At 41.9% G+C, this 18311-nt stretch overlaps 2 protein-coding genes across 4 annotated transcripts; both read left to right on the top strand.

The window, feature by feature from the left end:
- The first annotated feature begins 8669 nt into the window (after positions 1-8669).
- On the top strand, positions 8670-11845 carry LOC117809621 (phosphoinositide-interacting protein-like). 3 transcript variants are annotated; one of them, XM_034679059.1, is made up of 3 exons: positions 8671-9051; positions 9172-9256; positions 11068-11845. In XM_034679059.1, the coding sequence occupies exon 3, from the start codon at positions 11084-11086 to the stop codon at positions 11495-11497; it is 414 nt and encodes a 137-aa protein (XP_034534950.1). In that variant the 5' UTR covers positions 8671-9051; positions 9172-9256; positions 11068-11083; the 3' UTR covers positions 11498-11845. The 3 variants fall into 3 exon arrangements, with proteins under 3 accessions (XP_034534951.1, XP_034534950.1, XP_034534952.1); XM_034679060.1 differs by lacking the exon at positions 9172-9256 and having other exon boundaries at positions 8670-9051; XM_034679061.1 differs by lacking the exons at positions 8671-9051; positions 9172-9256 and adding an exon at positions 9901-10071.
- A 2696-nt stretch (positions 11846-14541) lies between these two features.
- LOC117809619 (transmembrane protein 238-like) lies at positions 14542-16019 on the top strand. Its single transcript, XM_034679058.1, has one exon. The coding sequence runs from the start codon at positions 14573-14575 to the stop codon at positions 15083-15085; it is 513 nt and encodes a 170-aa protein (XP_034534949.1). The 5' UTR covers positions 14542-14572; the 3' UTR covers positions 15086-16019.
- Positions 16020-18311: the final 2292 nt, after the last annotated feature.

Here is an 18311-nt window from a genome sequence, read left to right as displayed (position 1 = left end):
TTAAGATCCAATATCCTCATCAGATATTTAATGATCGTCTAAAGACGTTTATGAGGGATGCATCCGGCTGAGAGTCTCCAGTTAACAGGGTCGCCGTTTAAACCAAAACACCGTACAATCTCTGCCACGGCTTTTTGAGTTCAAAAGGATTTTAAAGCCGTGTTGAAACGTCTTTGCTACTCGCGGTTATCTCCTCTCACGTGTTGATTCATTCATTGCTTTTACATGTTTTTAACCTTTTTTCACATACAACACATTCAGCATTGCAGGCCCCGCCCTCTGATAGTCCCGGGACCTTTGAAAAATACTACCCCTCTAGCAGGGGCTTTTCAGGGGGGGGAGATTAACTACCCCTGAACTAAATTTAGACCCTGGGTCCATCGGTCGAAATGCATGTAGTTCTGGGGCAATGTCCCTAGCTGTGTGGTAAAGTTCCTAGTTCCAGGGTAAAGTTCCTAGTTCCAGGGTAAAGTTCCTAGTTCCAGGGTAAAGTTCCTCCAGACGAATAAAAGGCCTTTGGAGGTTTTTAGTACAAGTTTTTAGAAAACTTAAACACACAAATCTTGCATCCAATAGAGAGAGGCCAAGATGCAACAATGCCACCTCAGACACTCTAAATTTCTCCTCCAGAATCCATAATTTTTTTTCCTCCATTCTCTCCGCCCTGGATTGTTTTCCTTAATGCATGCAGCGAGAAATGATTCATAACACAAACTGTGAAAAAGAAGCTTCAGAGAATCTCTTTGTATTCAGTAGGAAGGACAGTTTTTAGAAGCAGGCATTTCAAACAGCCTCTTAGGAGGGGTGAAAGTGGCGAACGTGACCTGAAAGTGTCAGCTCACTTCCTGGTCTGTCTCGACTGGTCTGCTTGAACACAACGCTTGAGCCTTGAATTAACCGGTCTCTGCGTCTGATGACAGAGCCTGTCTTTGCTCGTTACTGCAAGTGTCAGTGGGTGAACCTCACAGGCTGGAAGAAAACACTCACAGGGAGACTTTCACACTTAAAATGAATAATTTGATGATATCTCTTGAACATTATCTAATAATGAGTCTGTGATGAGTCATGTGTTTTTCCCGTGCTGAAGTGGAAAAAGCCTGCAGCCTTTAGACAAAAACAGCAGACTATAAAAAAAACCTTCATTTAGATGTGTAATTTGAGATGTTAACACATTTTGTGTTTTTTAAATTGTCCGGATTGATGTCCTGATTATATTTGTGCACCTACAGTTAAAAATCACTGTGTGATAAATAGTGGTGGGAATCAAAAAACAGATCTGACTTGGAACTGTATCCAATTGATCAATTGCATCAGAATTGTACAACTCAAATGTTATCGATTCTTCTTAACGATTCATTTCCCAGCACGACGTCACGTCATGCCGCGGGACATTGCGTCACATTACACAAAGTCTTTTCCTCCACGCTCCAGGACGTCCAGAACGCACGTCTGGACTCATGCAGCGGGAAATGAGGCATCGAGAGTGGGTAAAATACCTCCGCAATGACCCCTGGAAGAAAAGCGTTTTTCCTCTCCAAATTCAAAGTATTTTCCTCCAGGCTCCAGGGGCCACGTCCGGACTCATACAGCCGAAAATAAGGCACCGAGAGCGGGTAAAATACATCCACGATGACCCCTGGAGGAAAAGTGTTTTTCCTCTCAAAATTCAAAGTATTTTCCTCCAGGCTCCAGGGAGGACTCACACAGCCGAAAATGAGGCACCGAGTGCGGGTGAAGTACCTCCACGATGACCCCTGGAGGAAAAGCGTTTTTCCTCTCCGAATTCAAAGTATTTTCCTCCAGGCTCCAGGGGCCACGTTCGGACTCACACAGCCAAAAATAAGGCACAGAGAGCGGGTGAAGTACCTCCACGATGACCTCTGGAGGAAAAGCGTTTTTCCTCTCCAAATTCAAAGTATTTCCCTCCAGGCTCAACAGGCCACGTCTGGACTAATACAACTTAAAATGAGGCACTGAGAGCGGGTAAAATACCTCCGCAATGACCCCGGGAGGAAAAGCGTTTTTCCTCTCCAAATTCAAAGTATTTTCCTCCAGGCTCCAGGGGCCACGTCCGGACTCATACGGCTGAAAATGAGGCACTGAGAGCGGGTAAAATACCTCCACGATGACCCCTGGAGGAAAAGCGTTTTTCCTCTCCGAATTCAAAGTATTTTCCTCCAGGCACCAGGGGCCACATTCGGACTCACACAGCCAAAAATGAGGCACAGAGAGTGGGTAAAATACTTCCACGATGACCCCTGGAGGAAAAGCGTTTTTTCCTCTCCAAATTCAAAGTATTTTCCTCCAGGCTCCAGGGGCCACGTCCGGACTAATACAACTGAAAATGAGGCACAGAGAGTGGGTAAAATACCTCCACGATGACCTCTGGAGGAAAAGCGTTTTTCCTCTCCAAATTCAAAGTATTTTCCTCCAGGCTCCAGGGGCCACGTCCGGACTCACACAGCCAAAAATGAGGCACAGAGAGCGGGTAAAATACCTCCGCAATGACCCCTGGAGGAAAAGCGTTTTTCCTCTCCAAATTCAAAGTATTTTCCTCCAGGCTCAACAGGCCACGTCTGGACTCAAGTGGCCGAAAATGAGGCACCGAGAGCAGGTAAAATACCTCCACGATGACCCCTGGAGGAAAAGAGTTTTTCCTCTCCAAATTCAAAGTATTTTCCTCCAGGATCCAGGGGCCACGTCCGGACTAATACAACTGAAAATGAGGCACTGAGAGTGGGTAAAATACCTCTGCAATGACCCCTGGAGGAAAAGCGTTTTTCCTCTCCAAATTCAAAGTATTTTCCTCCAGGCTCCAGGGGCCACGTTCGGACTCAAATAATAAAATGGTTCCTTTTGCAGTGGAAGACTGTGTAGAACTACTTTTTTGTCCCCTCAATAAAAAATACTCAGGAATTGTTAGGAGGATTGATAAGGAATTGGATTGATAAGCAGAATCGACAATGGCATTGACATTGATAAAATCTTATCAATCCCCACCCCTAGTGAAAAAGCTACCTTTTAAGAGTAACAGCTTCACATTCCTTCGACTTTCATGAAAGAGAATGGAGTGCTTTATGTATAGGGAAGACACGCACTTCCATTTTAACACCCAGTGTAAGAGTCTTGCTATATATGCGCTCCCTGTGTAGTCTTGTAAAGTGTTCCTTTGGCCCTTTAGTTAACATATGCAGCTTGGATGATGTTGAAGAGAGTACAAGTGTGGTTTAAATTGTGCCGATGCTCCCTAAGAGACATATAAGAACCTCACTCTGTGTAGAACTTTTAGTATTATGTGCATTAAGGTAGCACTCAGAAAGAGGTATGTTATACCCCTTGGAGTCAACTTATGTTGCACAGCACTGCTCTAAAATAATCAATGTCAGCTATTTAAAGCTGGGGTTGGTCGTCAGATTTAGATACACTTTTTGTTATACTGGTTAAAATGATCTTCATGTCCCGATGGCAATCAATACATAATATCAGGGCAGTGACGTGTAGAGAAAAAAAAAGTAAATGCACTACACCACCAGACCAGTAGAGGGCAGTAAAACAAAGACGAACGCCATTCATTACAGATGACACCATAGAAGAAGACGGACAGGCAGGTATCATTATGAGCAACACAACAGTTAGCCTGTTAGCATGAAGAGGCTCAGCTGGTGCTGTTTTAGATGGTGCTATATTTCATCACAGATGGATTCACTGAATCAACACGTGAGAGGAGATAAGCGCGAGTAGCAAAGACGTTTCAACACGGCTTTAAAATCCTTTTGAACTCAAAAAGCCGCGGCAGAGATCGGCCGGTGTTTTGGTTTAAACAGCGACCCTGTTAACTGGAGTCTCTCATCCCGGTGCATCCCTCAGAAACGTCTTTAGACGATCATTAAATATCTGATGAGGATATTTTGAAATCTTACATACATCACTGGCCTGATTTGCACAATCTACCCAGGACTTCAGCCCGTGGTCAAAACGCAGACAACAATGGGGGCACAGGGACCTTTTAGTTCAGGGTTAAGTACTTTTGGGGGCTAAAAGACCCCAGAACTCTTGGTTGAAATGCACCTCAATAGTAATGAAACACAGCATGTGTCATTTCATGTGTCTTTTCATTTCACCTATTTGCTGTAGTTGTTTAAAAGCACAGCTCCACCACATTGTGAGGAAACTCTTTCATTTCCACCCTCACACTGGCTGCCCTTACTGGGATTTGAACCCAGAACCATCAGACTGCAAGGCAGCAACCTTATGCATCACACCACAAATCTGGCTGTCATCAGCTACTTTTTTCTGTCTTTTCATTTCACCAATTTGTAGTTGTATAAAAGCACAGCTCCACCACATCGTGAGGAAACTCTTTCATTTCCACCCTCACACTGGCTGCCCTTACTGGGATATGAACCCAGAACCATCAGACTGCAAGGCAGCAACCTTATGCATCACACCACAAATCTGGCTGGCATCAGCTACTTTTTTCTGTCTTTTCATTTCACCAATTTGTAGTTGTATAAAAGCACAGCTCAACCACATTGTGAGGAAACTCTTTCATTTCCACCTCACACTGGAGTTTAAAGACATTCCTGTAAACATGAGCTTCGCCAGTCATCTGCCTCTTCATCCCTTTCAGTAAAAGCAGAAAAGCTCATGGAACTCATCACAAGTTACAAAAAGAAGTACATCCAAGAAGTCTGAACTAATTAAACGCACATAGCATGACAATAGTGAAACTGATGAGTAAAAAGTAAGATTGTATTTTTCTTATTCGGGGTTGTTTGATGGAGGAAATGTATCTCTCAGATCTCTCTGTATTTCCACGGCTGGTAGAACCTTTATGCTACACTTGTTTGCTTGAATTCCCTGTGGGATTACTTACAAAAAGCTGTAAATATGCAAAGCAGATTAATTAGTTTCCAAGGTCACTTGTAAAGAAAAGGGTTCTGTGTGTATTAATAAATCAGTGATGTGTTACCTGAATGAGATTTCTCTGCAGATGAGTATCTGCTGAAGGTTTTATTGATATTTACTCAGGAGCTAACGAGGCTCCGTGCAGAGCTTCATTTGGCCAAAAACTATTTCTGTTTAATCCACAGTCATAAAAAAAACAAAAAAACAGTAAGGCCTGGAGTTGTTAGAGCATCTTAGTTCTGGTGGCTTTAGCCAGTGAGTGTGTGAATGTTTGTACATGTGTGTGTGTGCAGTACCTCAGAGTCCACAGTTCATTTGAATCCATCCTGAAACCTGCCAAACCTACAGACTCAGCGTGCTGACTCAAGACCGGGCTTATTAGCTCTAATCCGTGCAGCCCTCTGTGTCTGTGCTATCAAACAGGATTAGACTGATACCTGTGTGTCGCTGCACCAATACACAGACTCAACTTTTAACTCTCAACACCTACAAATCAAATAATCCAGCTGGGATAGGTCAGCCTCCTCTGTAAATACAGGCAGAACAAACCTGGAGCTACATTTTAATGTCATTACCCTCAACTATTACAACTTTAACAGTGGTACCTCTTAAAGGTACAGTGTGTGTTATTTAAAGGTACAGTGTGTGGTATTTAAAGGTACAGTGTGTGGTATTTAAAGGTACAGTGTGTGTTATTTAAAGGTACAGTGTGTGGTATTTAAAGGTACAGTGTGTGGTATTTAAAGGTGCAGTGTGTGGTATTTAAAGGTAGTATGTGTAATATCTAAGGTATAGTGTGTAGTATTTAAAGGTACAGTGTGTGGTATTTAAAGGTACAGTGTGTGGTATTTAAAGGTACAGTGTGTGTTATTTCAAGGTACAGTGTGTGGTATTTAAAGGTACAGTGTGTGGTATTTAAAGGTACAGTGTGTGGTATTTAAAGGTACAGTGTGTGTTATTTAAAGGTACAGTGTGTGGTATTTAAAGGTACAGTGTGTGGTATTTAAAGGTACAGTGTGTGGTAGTTAAAGGTACAGTGTGTGGTATTTAAAGGTACAGTGTTTAGTATTTAAAGGTGCAGTGTGTGGTATTTAAAGGTGCAGTGTGTAGAATTTAAAGGTACAGGGAGTAGTATTTAAAGGTTCAGTGTGTAGAATTTAAAGGTAGTGTGTGTAATATCTAAGGTATAGTGTGTAGTATTTAAAGGTACAGTGTGTATAATTTAAAGGTGCAGTGTGTGGTATTTAAAGGTAGTGTGTGGTATTTAAACATTCAGTTTGTAGTATTTGAAGGAACGGTGTGTAGTATTAAAGGTACAGTTTGTAGTGTTTAAAGGTGCAGTGTGTGGTATTTAAAGGTACAGTGTGTGGTATTTAAAGGTACAGTGTGTAGTATTTAAAGGTACAGTGTGTGGTATTTAAAAGTACAGTGTGTAGTATTTAAAGGTGCAGTGTGTAATATTTAAGGTTTAATGTGCAGTATTTAAAGGTACAGTGTGACTCATGTTTTGTTGAATGTTTTTAATGTCACATCATGAACTTGCTTGTTTTGTCCAACACATCCATAAAATTATCACATTTCCTTTGACAGAAAAGACAGAAAAGTGCAAAATTCTTACACATGCCTTAATCTGGATCATGGAAAAATTTTGCTTTTTTGTTTTAAAATGATAAACAGTATTTTTTTCGTGTCCATAAAGTGATCACATGACTAACAGAAAGTCCTTCTGATGCCAAGTGGAATAGAAGTTATAAGACACACAACACATTTATTGCAGGATCCTGGTATACGTGATACTAAGCTGTCATTTTTTTTAACCTATCTTTGGTTTTTGATCTCTAATCATTGCAAAAAAAAAAAAAAGAAGAATATAAATATATATTTAAATATATATGCACTGCATTTTAATTTCTCCACCCATTTGCTTCAACCTGCAGCAGTGAAGCAGACTCTAAAGGAGCAATGCTATCTTTTGAGATAAATCTTTCCAAATCTGACCTTTCAAGATTCATCCACCACGATACGATACGATACAATACAATATACTTTATGTTCCCCTTGGGGTAATTCATCTTGGACTTAATTCCTGCAAATGCACAACTGCCTCCACAATAGTACCAATAAATACAACTAAAAATAGAAAGCTCCAATGCAAGCAGAGAACCACATAGCAAGGAAACCACAAACAACACATAATGCACAAGAAATCAGCATCAATAAAAGAGAGATACAAAGTAAAAGGTTTCTTTTGTGCATTCCTTGGCTGCACTAGTGCAATATGTCAGAGCCTATCGAGGTAGTCTTTTGGTTTCAAAGCTCACACTGGACGGAGATGAGGGCACATTGTCTATTCTATATACAGTCAATGATCTACCGCTGTGTTCTGCTGACTTAAAACGACCGTTTTTTGTGAGTGGAGTTTGGTGGATTTCCAAGAGGGTGAAAAAAAAAACCCCAAAAGAAACATCTTACACCTCAAATAAAGGTTACTTTAGCTGTCTGACAACTTTACACAGAGTACTCTCATAATCTGAGGCTGTCAGTGACAAAGAGGAGAACTTTTGGACGGTGGACGGACTTTGCCCCAAAGGACTACATCGCAGCCATTCCAGGAGATCTGAAGGCGGCCAGCTGGATTCAGTCACTGGAGGAGGAGTCATTTAGATGCCAAAATGTGTGAAAATATGTCCAAGGTTTACTACTATGAAACGGGTTTATAACTGCTTTGATGCCTTGCTTGCACATTGGCCGTATGCCACAGCCTGTACAGTGTATTCCACACCCTTATAAGGATAAAGCCCAGGTTTATAGTTACCAGTATTATTCTTAAAGGGATGAAATGATGATATCTATTACCTTCTATTTTCTGAATATTTCCCAATGCAGCCAAATATCTGCAGTCAATCACATCAAAACTAAACTCTGCAGCTCCACCTCCTCCTCCTTCAGCGGCTCTGCTCTGCAGTGTTAAACCCCCTTATATGACTGTGATCAAGTGAACAGGATACAACCCACTTAAATGGACCATTAAGGAGAATTAGGCACATCATAATCACGAGATACTGCAGCACATTACACTGGATGGCTGATTAATTTTTCACATGTGGCTGCAGAATAAAAGACGCTGATCTATAAGCCTGTTAAGTAATTATAAAAATGCCGAATTATCCCATTAATTAGCTTATTCTGCTATGAAATATCCCACTAAAAGTTAATGATACAGCCGAAGTGAAGCACTCGCCAAGGAGTATGCAAGCACTGCCCTCTGGTGGGCTGAGCGGCTCGTTGCATGCATTGGCAGGTTTGGTGGTATCACTCCTGCCTGGACAGGAAGATGTGTTTTAAAGAGATGAGAGCAGTAATGAGATCAGACGGGAGCTTCAGTGTTTACTGAGTACAAGAAGCAGTAACAGAGGAGTCAAGTTCAGGGTCTCTGTGGAGGGAGCGTAATCGTGTTTAAGAGTGAGCTCATGTTCAGATCGATGGCCACACACTGACACTTGTGTTTGCAAAAGAGCACGTAAAGACACAGATGTAATATCAGGGCGATTTAGTGGAGGCAGGGGTGTCCCATTGCATCAACGTCCCCCCACCACCCCCCCCCACCTCCCTGTGGATCCAAGGCTGCACGTTTTTTAAAAGCCCTCAAAAAACCTCCTAAATTTGGCCAAACTTCTGGAAGACTTGCTCCACTTTCTGCGGCTTAATTATGCCACACAGATTCCATCGATCCCATGCTCAGCGGGACAAAACTACAACTTCCAGATAATTGCTGCGAGGTACTTTGCGATCAATGCTTCGCCTAGATATCAGTCTGTATTGGAAAGTCTCTCCATGGATGATTGCCTGCTACATCAATCCGGCTTTAACAAACAGAGTCATTTCCTAGCTCCTGCCCTGCCCTGCTTCTCCGTGTGGAAAGAGTACGATCCAATTCCTCCTCTCTTTGTCCACAGTTTGGGCATGTCAGGCTTTTAAACACCCGAGTTGTTGGGGAGAAGTTTTTGAGATCGTTTAACAGACCGATGGAAGCGTCTGGCTGAGTGGTTTTTGGGGGTCTTTATGGATATCCTCTAGGGGGGACCGGAAGACTCGCCCCTGGATGCACCATCAGGTCAGAGCAGGCTGGGATGGTGGATGATGGTAAGAGGATGTTGGTCAGAGGGTTCTCTTCTTGAGGAGGTGGGGATAGGATGTGGTTAAGCACTGCTTTGTACTGGTTCTTCTGGGCGGATGCTTTGACAGCTTCTTCTTCTTCTTTAGATTTCTGGATGTTTTCTGGATTGTTGAATTTATTTTAACTTTTTGTTGATTCTGCTGAAGACCAGAAATCAATCAAGCTTTGAAGGTAGGTGTTTACTCCTTGTTTCCCAGTGTAAATACATCATTGTTATGAAGAAGTTAGAGAGAGTCTTTTATGGTAATTTGGAAAAATACAGCTTTGAAGATTATCTGAAGCTAATCTGTGGATTTTTTTTTGTCCTTTTAGCATCTTAATTATCAAAAAGGAGCTTACTGATGATATTCATCTATGGGACAGAGTGCTAATGTTTTTGCTTCCGCATGCATTCACATCATTTTAAAATCACCTTTTCTTTATTTTTCTTGGAAAATTACACAACACATAAAAAAACACAACTATGTCCAGAGAGGAAAATATGCTTTCCATTATTAGTGTCATTTGTTTCCACTAAAGGTGCAACTTTTACAAGGGACTAACCAGCCTGTTGTTGTCCACCAAAGTCTGAGCTCCCTGAGAAATTAGGGAAATTTGCACTTGTGTTAAAAAGTCTCCCAAAGTCTCCTATCCTTACTTTTACTTGGCAGTCTTTGTCTGTAGCCTTAAAGAAGTGAAGTTGAAGCCTAAATTAACCGCCTTGCAAACAACTACAACACATCAACCTGTCAGTCAAATTAGCCACGCCCCTAACTATACATCACTGATGATACAAAGTGATGATTTATAAGCATGAATCCCTCATTACAGTTTTAAAAAAACATAGAAATCAGCTGTGATGTAAAGTTGGACAAAGTAACACACGGCTCGACAGCTTTGCTCCGCCTCTTCCTGTTGTACGGTTCTGAAGCCAAAAAACCCCGCTCCAGGGCGCAGCCATTGTGCAGCCAGAGCCTGCGAAGCCACAGAATTTCTGTGTTGCCATGGTAATTTCACCCTACAACATAGCGTCACGAGATCCTACGGAGTTTCCCTCCACAGCGGCTGTGAATCAAAGCAAACCCGGAAGTAAAACCCCGTTTTTTTAACCTCTAATAACCAACGAAGAAGAAACTTTTCAGGAAAAAAGAGGCCTTGGACACAAAACAGTCAAATACTAACTACATATCACCACAGCATACGGATGTGAGACACATTCGTACCACGTGTATTTATTTTTTAAAGTTTGACTGAGACAGAGTTTTTGACCTATACTGCAGCCAGCCACCAGGGGGCAGACGCTTTGCTGGAAGCTTCACCTCCAGCGGCGCAAGCTGCACCCCTGGTTTATGGGGATTGGCTCATTTTTAAAACCAGCCTCAAGTGGACACTTCAGGAACTGCATATTTGTATACTATTACCATAGGCTGTGTAAATAATGGACGTAGTATCCGTGACGTCACCCATCTGTTTCTGAAGCGTTGTTTTGAAGCCAGGCGGCGGCGGCAGCCATATTGGAAATGCTGAACTCAACATAACTTATGTCTAGCTAGTGTGAGGTAAAGAGGCGGGCTTTGAGCCTCCTAGCCAACAGCTACAGTGTTCCCGCCTGTCAATCGAGTCAGCTGTGCCTCTCATTGGAAGACCTGTAATCTAAATATCTTTGAAATTGCCGTGTTATGAAATAATTCACCCCCCATACAGTGTGTGCCGATCAAGAAATGAGCTATCCAGACTACACTTGTTTTTTGTACCAGGCTGTAAACATGTTTATTTCTGCTGTAAAGATCGGCTTTTTTGAATTGGTGTGTACGTGGTTTCTGGTACTTCCGGAGCCAGCCTCTAGTGGACACTCCATGAACTGCAGTTTTTAGCACTTCCACATTGGCCTCATGTTTTTAGACCGGATGTTGCCGCTTGGTGAAAGTGCAGTTGTAGAAAAATGAAGGATCTGAAAATTGTCAGGATTTCATGTGTGACGCTTTAAATTCCTCCTCCCTCAGACTCTTCCAGGAGGCCATGCCGGGCAGCCCAGAGAACATCCCCCTGGGAGAGTGCACCCTCTCCCAGTCCAGGGACCAGCTCACTCCGCCAAGCCGCACAGAGTCCACCGTGTTCAGCCTCTCCCGCAGCGAGTCCGTCTGGACCGCAGAGAACCCCCGCACCGAGAACAAGCGTGAGATCTTCTGGTTCCCCATCCACCTCATGTCAACAGGGGGCAGCTTCCTGGCGTGCGGCATCATCATCAGCGGCCTGTGGTTTGCTGGACACTGCAAGAAGGTCACCAACATCCTGGGGCCCGCCTTGCTGTCCATCGGACTGATGGTTTTTGTGGTGGGCGTGGTCCTGATCCCTATCACCAAGGAGAACAGGAAGCGATTGAACATGAAGAAGCCGCTCACTTACTACAGGCCGCCACAATTCAACCTGTGACACAAGACCTGCAGAAACTGGATTACATAGATTCTTTCTAGCATGGAGCTTTTTATTCAGAGACTCGTTGTGGTGCGGTCTACCTTTGTTTCTCTGATGTTTACAGGATTGGTGCACCTATCTCAATCCAAAGTGTGCATGAAAACGTTTGCATAAAAACATGGCTGCCAAAAAAGAAAAAAGGTGCAAGCACAAGGACAACAGTGCACTTATTACTTACACACAATTTAGTGTGGATACTAGAGAGCATACTGTCCTGATGAATATTTATGATGGGAAAGTGGACTTGGGGGATTTCCTAATGCTGTGTGCTACACTATATGCCAATTCATGCATAATTAAAAGTTGTGAGAGCTTATAATCCTCCGTTTACTTTGTCTTATTATGAAAAAAAAACTGAGCCACTGAAGAAGCAGGGCAGCTCTCTGGAAGAAATTTGACTGCTGTGACTTGAAGGAGCATTTTCATAGGATTTAAATAACATGTGGTAGAAAGTCTTTATTATTAACCCCTTCTGGGACCTTAAGTGTCCACTACTCTGACATGAAATATTCATATGTCTTTAAGAATGCACTTTAAACGAGACTCAAGCTAAGGATGGGATATCTAAAGCTGCTATAAACAATATCAAATGTCAATTGATGTTGAGTTTATTTGCATGAAGAGTTTGAACTCACTAAAAAATATATATATATATATTTTACAAGTGCTTCATATTCAAGTAAATACATATGCAACTGACCTTAATTCCATGGTGGTGATCTTCTTGTGACGCCACGCTCAGGGTGGGATGCTTAAACATTGTTATCATGTCTTGCTGCTGTGTTCCAGGTCACATTGTGTAACCCCGGATGACCTGAGAAATTTTCATTTTAATGCTCCCAGATTGATAAGCAGCCACAAAGACAATTGAAAATCCAGGAAGAGATCAGGCCATACAAAAACATCAGAACACAGCTAACGTTAGCACACAACTTTCTCCCTTCTCTTCTTCTTCGTTGGTACGTTGGGTTTGCATGTGGAGTTCTTCCTCTGTAAACTCTGGTTCATAGAGGTGTCCTCTTGTGTCCACAGTAAACGGCATGTCATCGTCGCTGTCAGCATCACTCATTTCTGCAGTTTGTAGTTTTTTAATCCTAAAAGTGTCTGCAAAAATATGCTACGTGCTTGTTGATGCAAACAGCTGATGGGTGTGTATCCGTGCTCATGCACCGGTCTGCGAGGTGCGTCTGAAAATAGTGCTAAAACAAAACAAAGGGGGTCTCTGACGGCAAACTAAAGAGCTCCATTTTTTTCTACTTGTGCATGCATTTGCACCGTGATGAGTTCCTGGACCATATTTTCTCAACTTTAGTGAGATTATGCGAAATAGGAGACCCCATCTGCAGAGAAAGTAGCCTAGCTTACCTACCGGTCCTCTGGGAATTTTCTCATTAAAGGTGACATATCATGCAGAATGGACTTTTTAATGGTTCTCTACCTGAAATATGTGTCCCTGTCTACAAACCCCCTGAAAATGAAAAGAATCCATTCTGCCCCTGTTCTGATTTCTCCACCTTTCTGTAAATGTGTGCTGAAACCAGCCGTTTCAGTTTTCAGTGTTTTTCATACGTCACAACGCCATCCGGTCTGTAACAGGAAGTCAGAGCTCGGAGCTTGTTCAGCCCATAGACTGTATAAAATACAACTCCACCCCTCCTCCGTTTTTCATTACCTGCACACATGTGTGCTAACAAGGAGCTTAGGAGGGAGGCATGCTAGTTGTAGGCTGTCTTAATAAACACAAAGGTCGGTTTTACTCCCCACGTCTGCAGATTTGAAGATCTAGTGGAGGATTTTTATTTATCATGTATAAGTGCTAGCGCTAGTTAGCATAGCCACATAGCTACATGTTGGTAGCTGTGTACCAAGACACGCGTCGACATGCTGACAAATAAAACAACAAGAAACACTAAATCTGTGACCAATGGTTCAGAGAGGTCCTGCTGCAGGCGCCTAAGGATCAGATTCTGGATCAGATTCAGAGTTGAAGTAACGCGGGTCTATGAGCAGCCAACATGTGAACATTAGATCAACGTGCTGGACAGCCGAGGGCACATCCACTTCCTGAGGGGGCGTGGTCAGAGAGCTCATTCTCATTTAAAGGCACAGACACGGAAAACAGCCTGTTCTGAGCAGGGTTGAAAAAGAGGGATTTACAGGCAGACCAAAATCTGATTTCAAAGTGTTTTTATGAGTATAAACTTTAAAGACATGTTTTGGGGACCTCTTAGACCAATATATATGGATGAAAAAAAAACGTAATATGTCACCTTTAAAGGGGAAGAGCTCACCGGCACGCATTGTAGCTACCGGGAGCACTAGTGTACTCTAACTCATACAACCCCACTTCAAAAACACTGAAATATCCCTTTAAGTGTGTACCAGTCATCTCCTTCAACTTAACAAATGGCAAATCTACCTGATGTCCAAAGTAAGACCCTTGCACAGTGCTTCAATGCCATTGTTGGCTACTTAATGCAAACACAGATAATCTGCCATTAAGGCCTGAATTTTTTGTGTCTGTCAGATCATATAAGTTTCCAAGTTTGAATGTTGAGGTAGCCTCATTTATACATGTGGGAGTGTGTGTGTGTTAAATGTAATAATAAAGATATCAGACTAGTCTATTCTGTACAAAGAGGGTTTATCCATCACATTTAGAAAAAAAGCTGAGTCAGGGTAACTATAGTTAACTTTGTGTGTCTGAAGGTGAATTTGCATGTCAAATGACGTCCTGCCTGCTGTGTTTCATTTGCATCACCTTGCTGGTTTTGAATCTTTATCCGGTTCAGATCAGTGCAGGTTAAAATAAGTGAATACACAAGAACACCTGACACACCTGACTCACCATGTGTGTGTTTAATGTGAGTGTGTGTGTGTGTGTACACTGTCTCTGAGCCAGAGGGGAGACTCCTTGTTTATCCACTCTTTGAGGCGGGGCTCTGCAGGTGCGCTCCCTCCTCAGGTACACCGGATGAAGCATCCTCCCGTTATACAAGCAGCGAGCAGCAGCAGCAGCTGTAATGCTCCACCATGGAGCCGGTGAAGTGCATTGGACGCTGCGTGTCTGTGTTTTTCATGGCCATCGTGTTTGATATCGTGGGTCTGGTGCTCCTCTTCATCGGAATATTCGCCAACCTGCGCATCGAGGGACGCTTCTACGGAGACTTTCTGATCTACACCGGCTCCCTGCTCGTCTTCTTCAGCCTCGGGCCCTGGCTTATGTGGTACGTGGGGAACGTGCAGGTGCCCGTGGATGACGGCTTGCAGGGGAAGAGAAGCACGATCGCGCGTTTGGCCAGGAAGCTGTCCGAGAGGCTGAGCCAGAAGCTGAAAGGAGAGGAGCGCGTCAAGTGTGTGCGGGAAAACGATGAAGAGGAGGAGAGCAGCGAGGTGGGGTCACCTCACAAAGCGAGCAGGGTCACCTGGGGGAGATCTACAACCTACCACAATGGAGGGTACGACGGCAGTATGGACTCCCCGGATGACGTGAAGAAATTTGAGTCAGGAAAAGACGAGAAACTAGAATCAGACCTTCATATATAAATCTTCTGGCTTTGTCTCCTGAACATTACGCACTCCAATCTCTGCTGCAAAAACACAAATAATTAATGGAGGAGTCTTCTGCAGAGACTAACAAGGATTTGAAATGCTTCTCGGTCAAATTGGATTGAGGTTAATGGCTGTTAAAGACTGGACACAGGGCTGAATGCCAGGTCCAAGTCTTCCCTCTAATTTGGAGCTGAAACTCACATGAAGGCTTTTGTGTTTGTTTCTATTTACAGTTACACTTTCTGGTGCAGGTCCCTCATTTCACAACAATTACTCAAGACAGCTTCCTGAAAGAAATTGGTGCAGATGAAGCAATACTGATGACTTGCTGGAAAAGAAACTTATAGTCAATGCACGGCAGATCAACTGTTTGAAAATAGTCTCCAGGCAATAATGATAATAATGCAATCTGTATGATATGTGAAGACATATTTAAAAAAAAGACTTAAGTATGAATGTTTACCTGGCTTTGGAGGGATTAGTTCTGGAGAATTGTGCTTACTTCATAGGCCTTTAAAAACATTGAATTTTAGGTATATGAGTGTTATTTTCACTGTGTGTATGCTACGTTTCTTAACTTTACCCAATCTGATTCAATCCAATTCTTGATGGTTACAATCTGATCCAGGGACGAATCATGTTCCAATGATTTGATTCAGTTCAGTTCAGTACTTTGCAAATTGTTCACTGATTCAATTTAAACTTTAACAAAGGAAGTATAGTGCGTCGTGTCCGGGTCTTCTTAGGCTGCAGGCTTGCTAATGCTAACTTCTTAGCAAAGGTTTCTCCAGGTGAGATTTGCTTTTCTGCTGTTGTACTTAATAGCTCTTCTTAACCCGCCTGTTATGTTCGTTTCTCTGGAACAGCAATAATGTTCCTGGGTCAATTTGACCCGGTGCATTTTCAATGATCCAAAAGTGTCAGAACCCGAAAAATCTGAATCAGATGTTTTGAAATCTGATTTTTAACTCCATTACTAACCATTTAAATCAAGATTTAGTCCATTGGTGTTTTTTAATTCTCACAGATCATACTTCAATGAGGATAACTCACTCCTCTTTCATTAAAATTAATGTTAAAACTTGTTTTAATGTACATTGTATTGGCCAAAATATAAATACAATACTTTTACATGACATATTTTTGTTTATATTATTTTACATTTTGAATTTTTTTTTATTTTTATGAAGTGATGTTGATAAATTAACATGGCAGAAGTTTTTTATGCTGCATGGAAGGCATATAGTGCTTAAAATAGACTTTTAAAAGGGTCAATTTGACCCGCAACATAACAGGAGGGTTAAACCATAGACTGTATACAATATGGACGTAGTATCCGTGACGTCACTCGTCTGTTCCTGAGAGCTGTTTTGAAGCCAATCGACGGCGGCAGCCATATTGGAAATGCTGAACTCAACCAGGCAGAGTGTGACGTAAAGGGGTGGAGTTTGAGCCTCCTAGCCAACAGCTGTGTCTTCCCGACTGGGAGTCACGTCAGTCGTGCCCTTATTTGGGCGAAAACTCATAATCTTAATATCTTCTGACTCGTCACGTTAGAAAAAAATCCCCCCTGTACAGTGTGTGCCAAGCTGTTTTTTGAACCAGGCTGTAAACATGTTTATTAATGCTGCAAAGATCCTCTTTTTCCCATTCATGTGTATGTGGTTTCCTGTGTTTCTGCAGCCAGCCTCAAGTGGATTCTCGGTGTATTGCAGTTTATAACACTTCAGCATGGGCTTCATAGTTTGAGACCGGAGGTTGCCGCTTGGGTTAAACGTGTACAGACCAGCAGACTTTTGGATACACAGTCCACAAGTCTGGATTTCACAGGACTGTGATTTCAAGAGATTGAGAACTCAGTAAATGGAGCACAGTAAACCGATTCATTTAAAACCGGACCATCCACCAGTTCATACCGATCGTTGCACTCAGCTCTTTAACGTTAAAGCCAGTAATTGAATCTGATTGGTGGATTTTTACACCCCCTCCTACGTGTGTAAACATACTTTGCAATGTTAATTCCAAACCACTGTTTTGATAGCTGTGTTTCATTGAGTACCTGCTGCTTGAAGCAGCGAGACGTCCCTACATGTCCGGGTTCACTGTGCCTCTTTACTGTTATATGTAATGAATTGTAAATGTGTCACTTAATTAGCACTTTATACTCATAAATGACGATGAGCTGAATACTTTCATTTTATATTGTTGATTTTTTTGCAATTTCTAATCCAGCTGTACTACCTTTATTGATGCATTTTTGCTAAACAAACTTTTGCTTAATCACTTTGATTAAAGAGTAGTTCATTGTGAAGATTGTGTGACTCAGGTGTTTTAATGCCAGGTTTGGATGCAACAACATAAGTGTAAAGCATCATTTAAAACAGAGGAAGGTCTGCATCTCCTGTGTCCTTCTGTGAGGTTAAATGTGTTTGAGGAAGCTGCCTCTGGTTTCATCTTCCTCTTTGACAACATTACAAGATGATCACTACAGAGACAAACCTTTTAGTCAGGCTCAGATTGTTATTCTAAGTGGCTGTCAGTGACAAAAAGAAACACTTCTGGTGGACATGCTTTGAACAGGCGCAGTCGCCCCAAAGGGACTTAAGCCATTAAACCTTAACCCTAACCCTTGCAGCTGCAGGCTGAAGAAATCTACAAGAGCAAGTTCAAAGGCATTAGGACCCCCCAAAATATTAAATCACTTCCCAGGATTCAACCTATAAGGTAACTTTTAGGGAAAAATATTGAGTCAATGGTGCTTAGAAGTTAGTTTCAGCTCACAGCTCTGTGGCAGCCTTAAATCTTAACTTTCTTTATAAGATAAGATAAGATAAGATAAGATAAGATAAGATATTACTTTATTGATCCCCCGGGGGGGAAATTCAGTTGTTACAGCAACCCAGACATAAGTACAATCAAGAAAGAAGTTTCAATAAGTACAAAATAAGATAAAAAAAAATAAGTACAAAATAAAAATTAAAAATAAAACAAAAAATAAAACAAAATAACATAAAATAAATAAAAAATAAATAAAATAAAAATAAGTAAAATAAAATAGATCAATAAAGCTAGAATACAATTTAGATATATACAATGTTACAAAGGGAATTTAAATTAAATAGCAGTAATTACAGGCAGTATTAAAAAATGTTTCAGTAGTGACAGGTTGACATGGTGTGATTATGGTTGGTAATGACAAATTAAGCAATAAATAGAAATA

Source organism: Notolabrus celidotus, unplaced genomic scaffold, assembly GCF_009762535.1.
Source record: "Notolabrus celidotus isolate fNotCel1 unplaced genomic scaffold, fNotCel1.pri scaffold_308_arrow_ctg1, whole genome shotgun sequence".
Taxonomy (NCBI): Eukaryota; Metazoa; Chordata; class Actinopteri; order Labriformes; family Labridae; genus Notolabrus; species Notolabrus celidotus.
This window is presented reverse-complemented; position numbering and strand designations above follow the sequence as displayed.

What these genes read in the sequence shown, in the direction of transcription:
- LOC117809621 (XM_034679060.1), top strand. Translation starts at nt 11,084, where the DNA reads ATGCCGGGCAGCCCAGAGAACATCCCCCTGGGAGAGTGCACCCTCTCC.
- LOC117809619 (XM_034679058.1), top strand. Translation starts at nt 14,573, where the DNA reads ATGGAGCCGGTGAAGTGCATTGGACGCTGCGTGTCTGTGTTTTTCATG.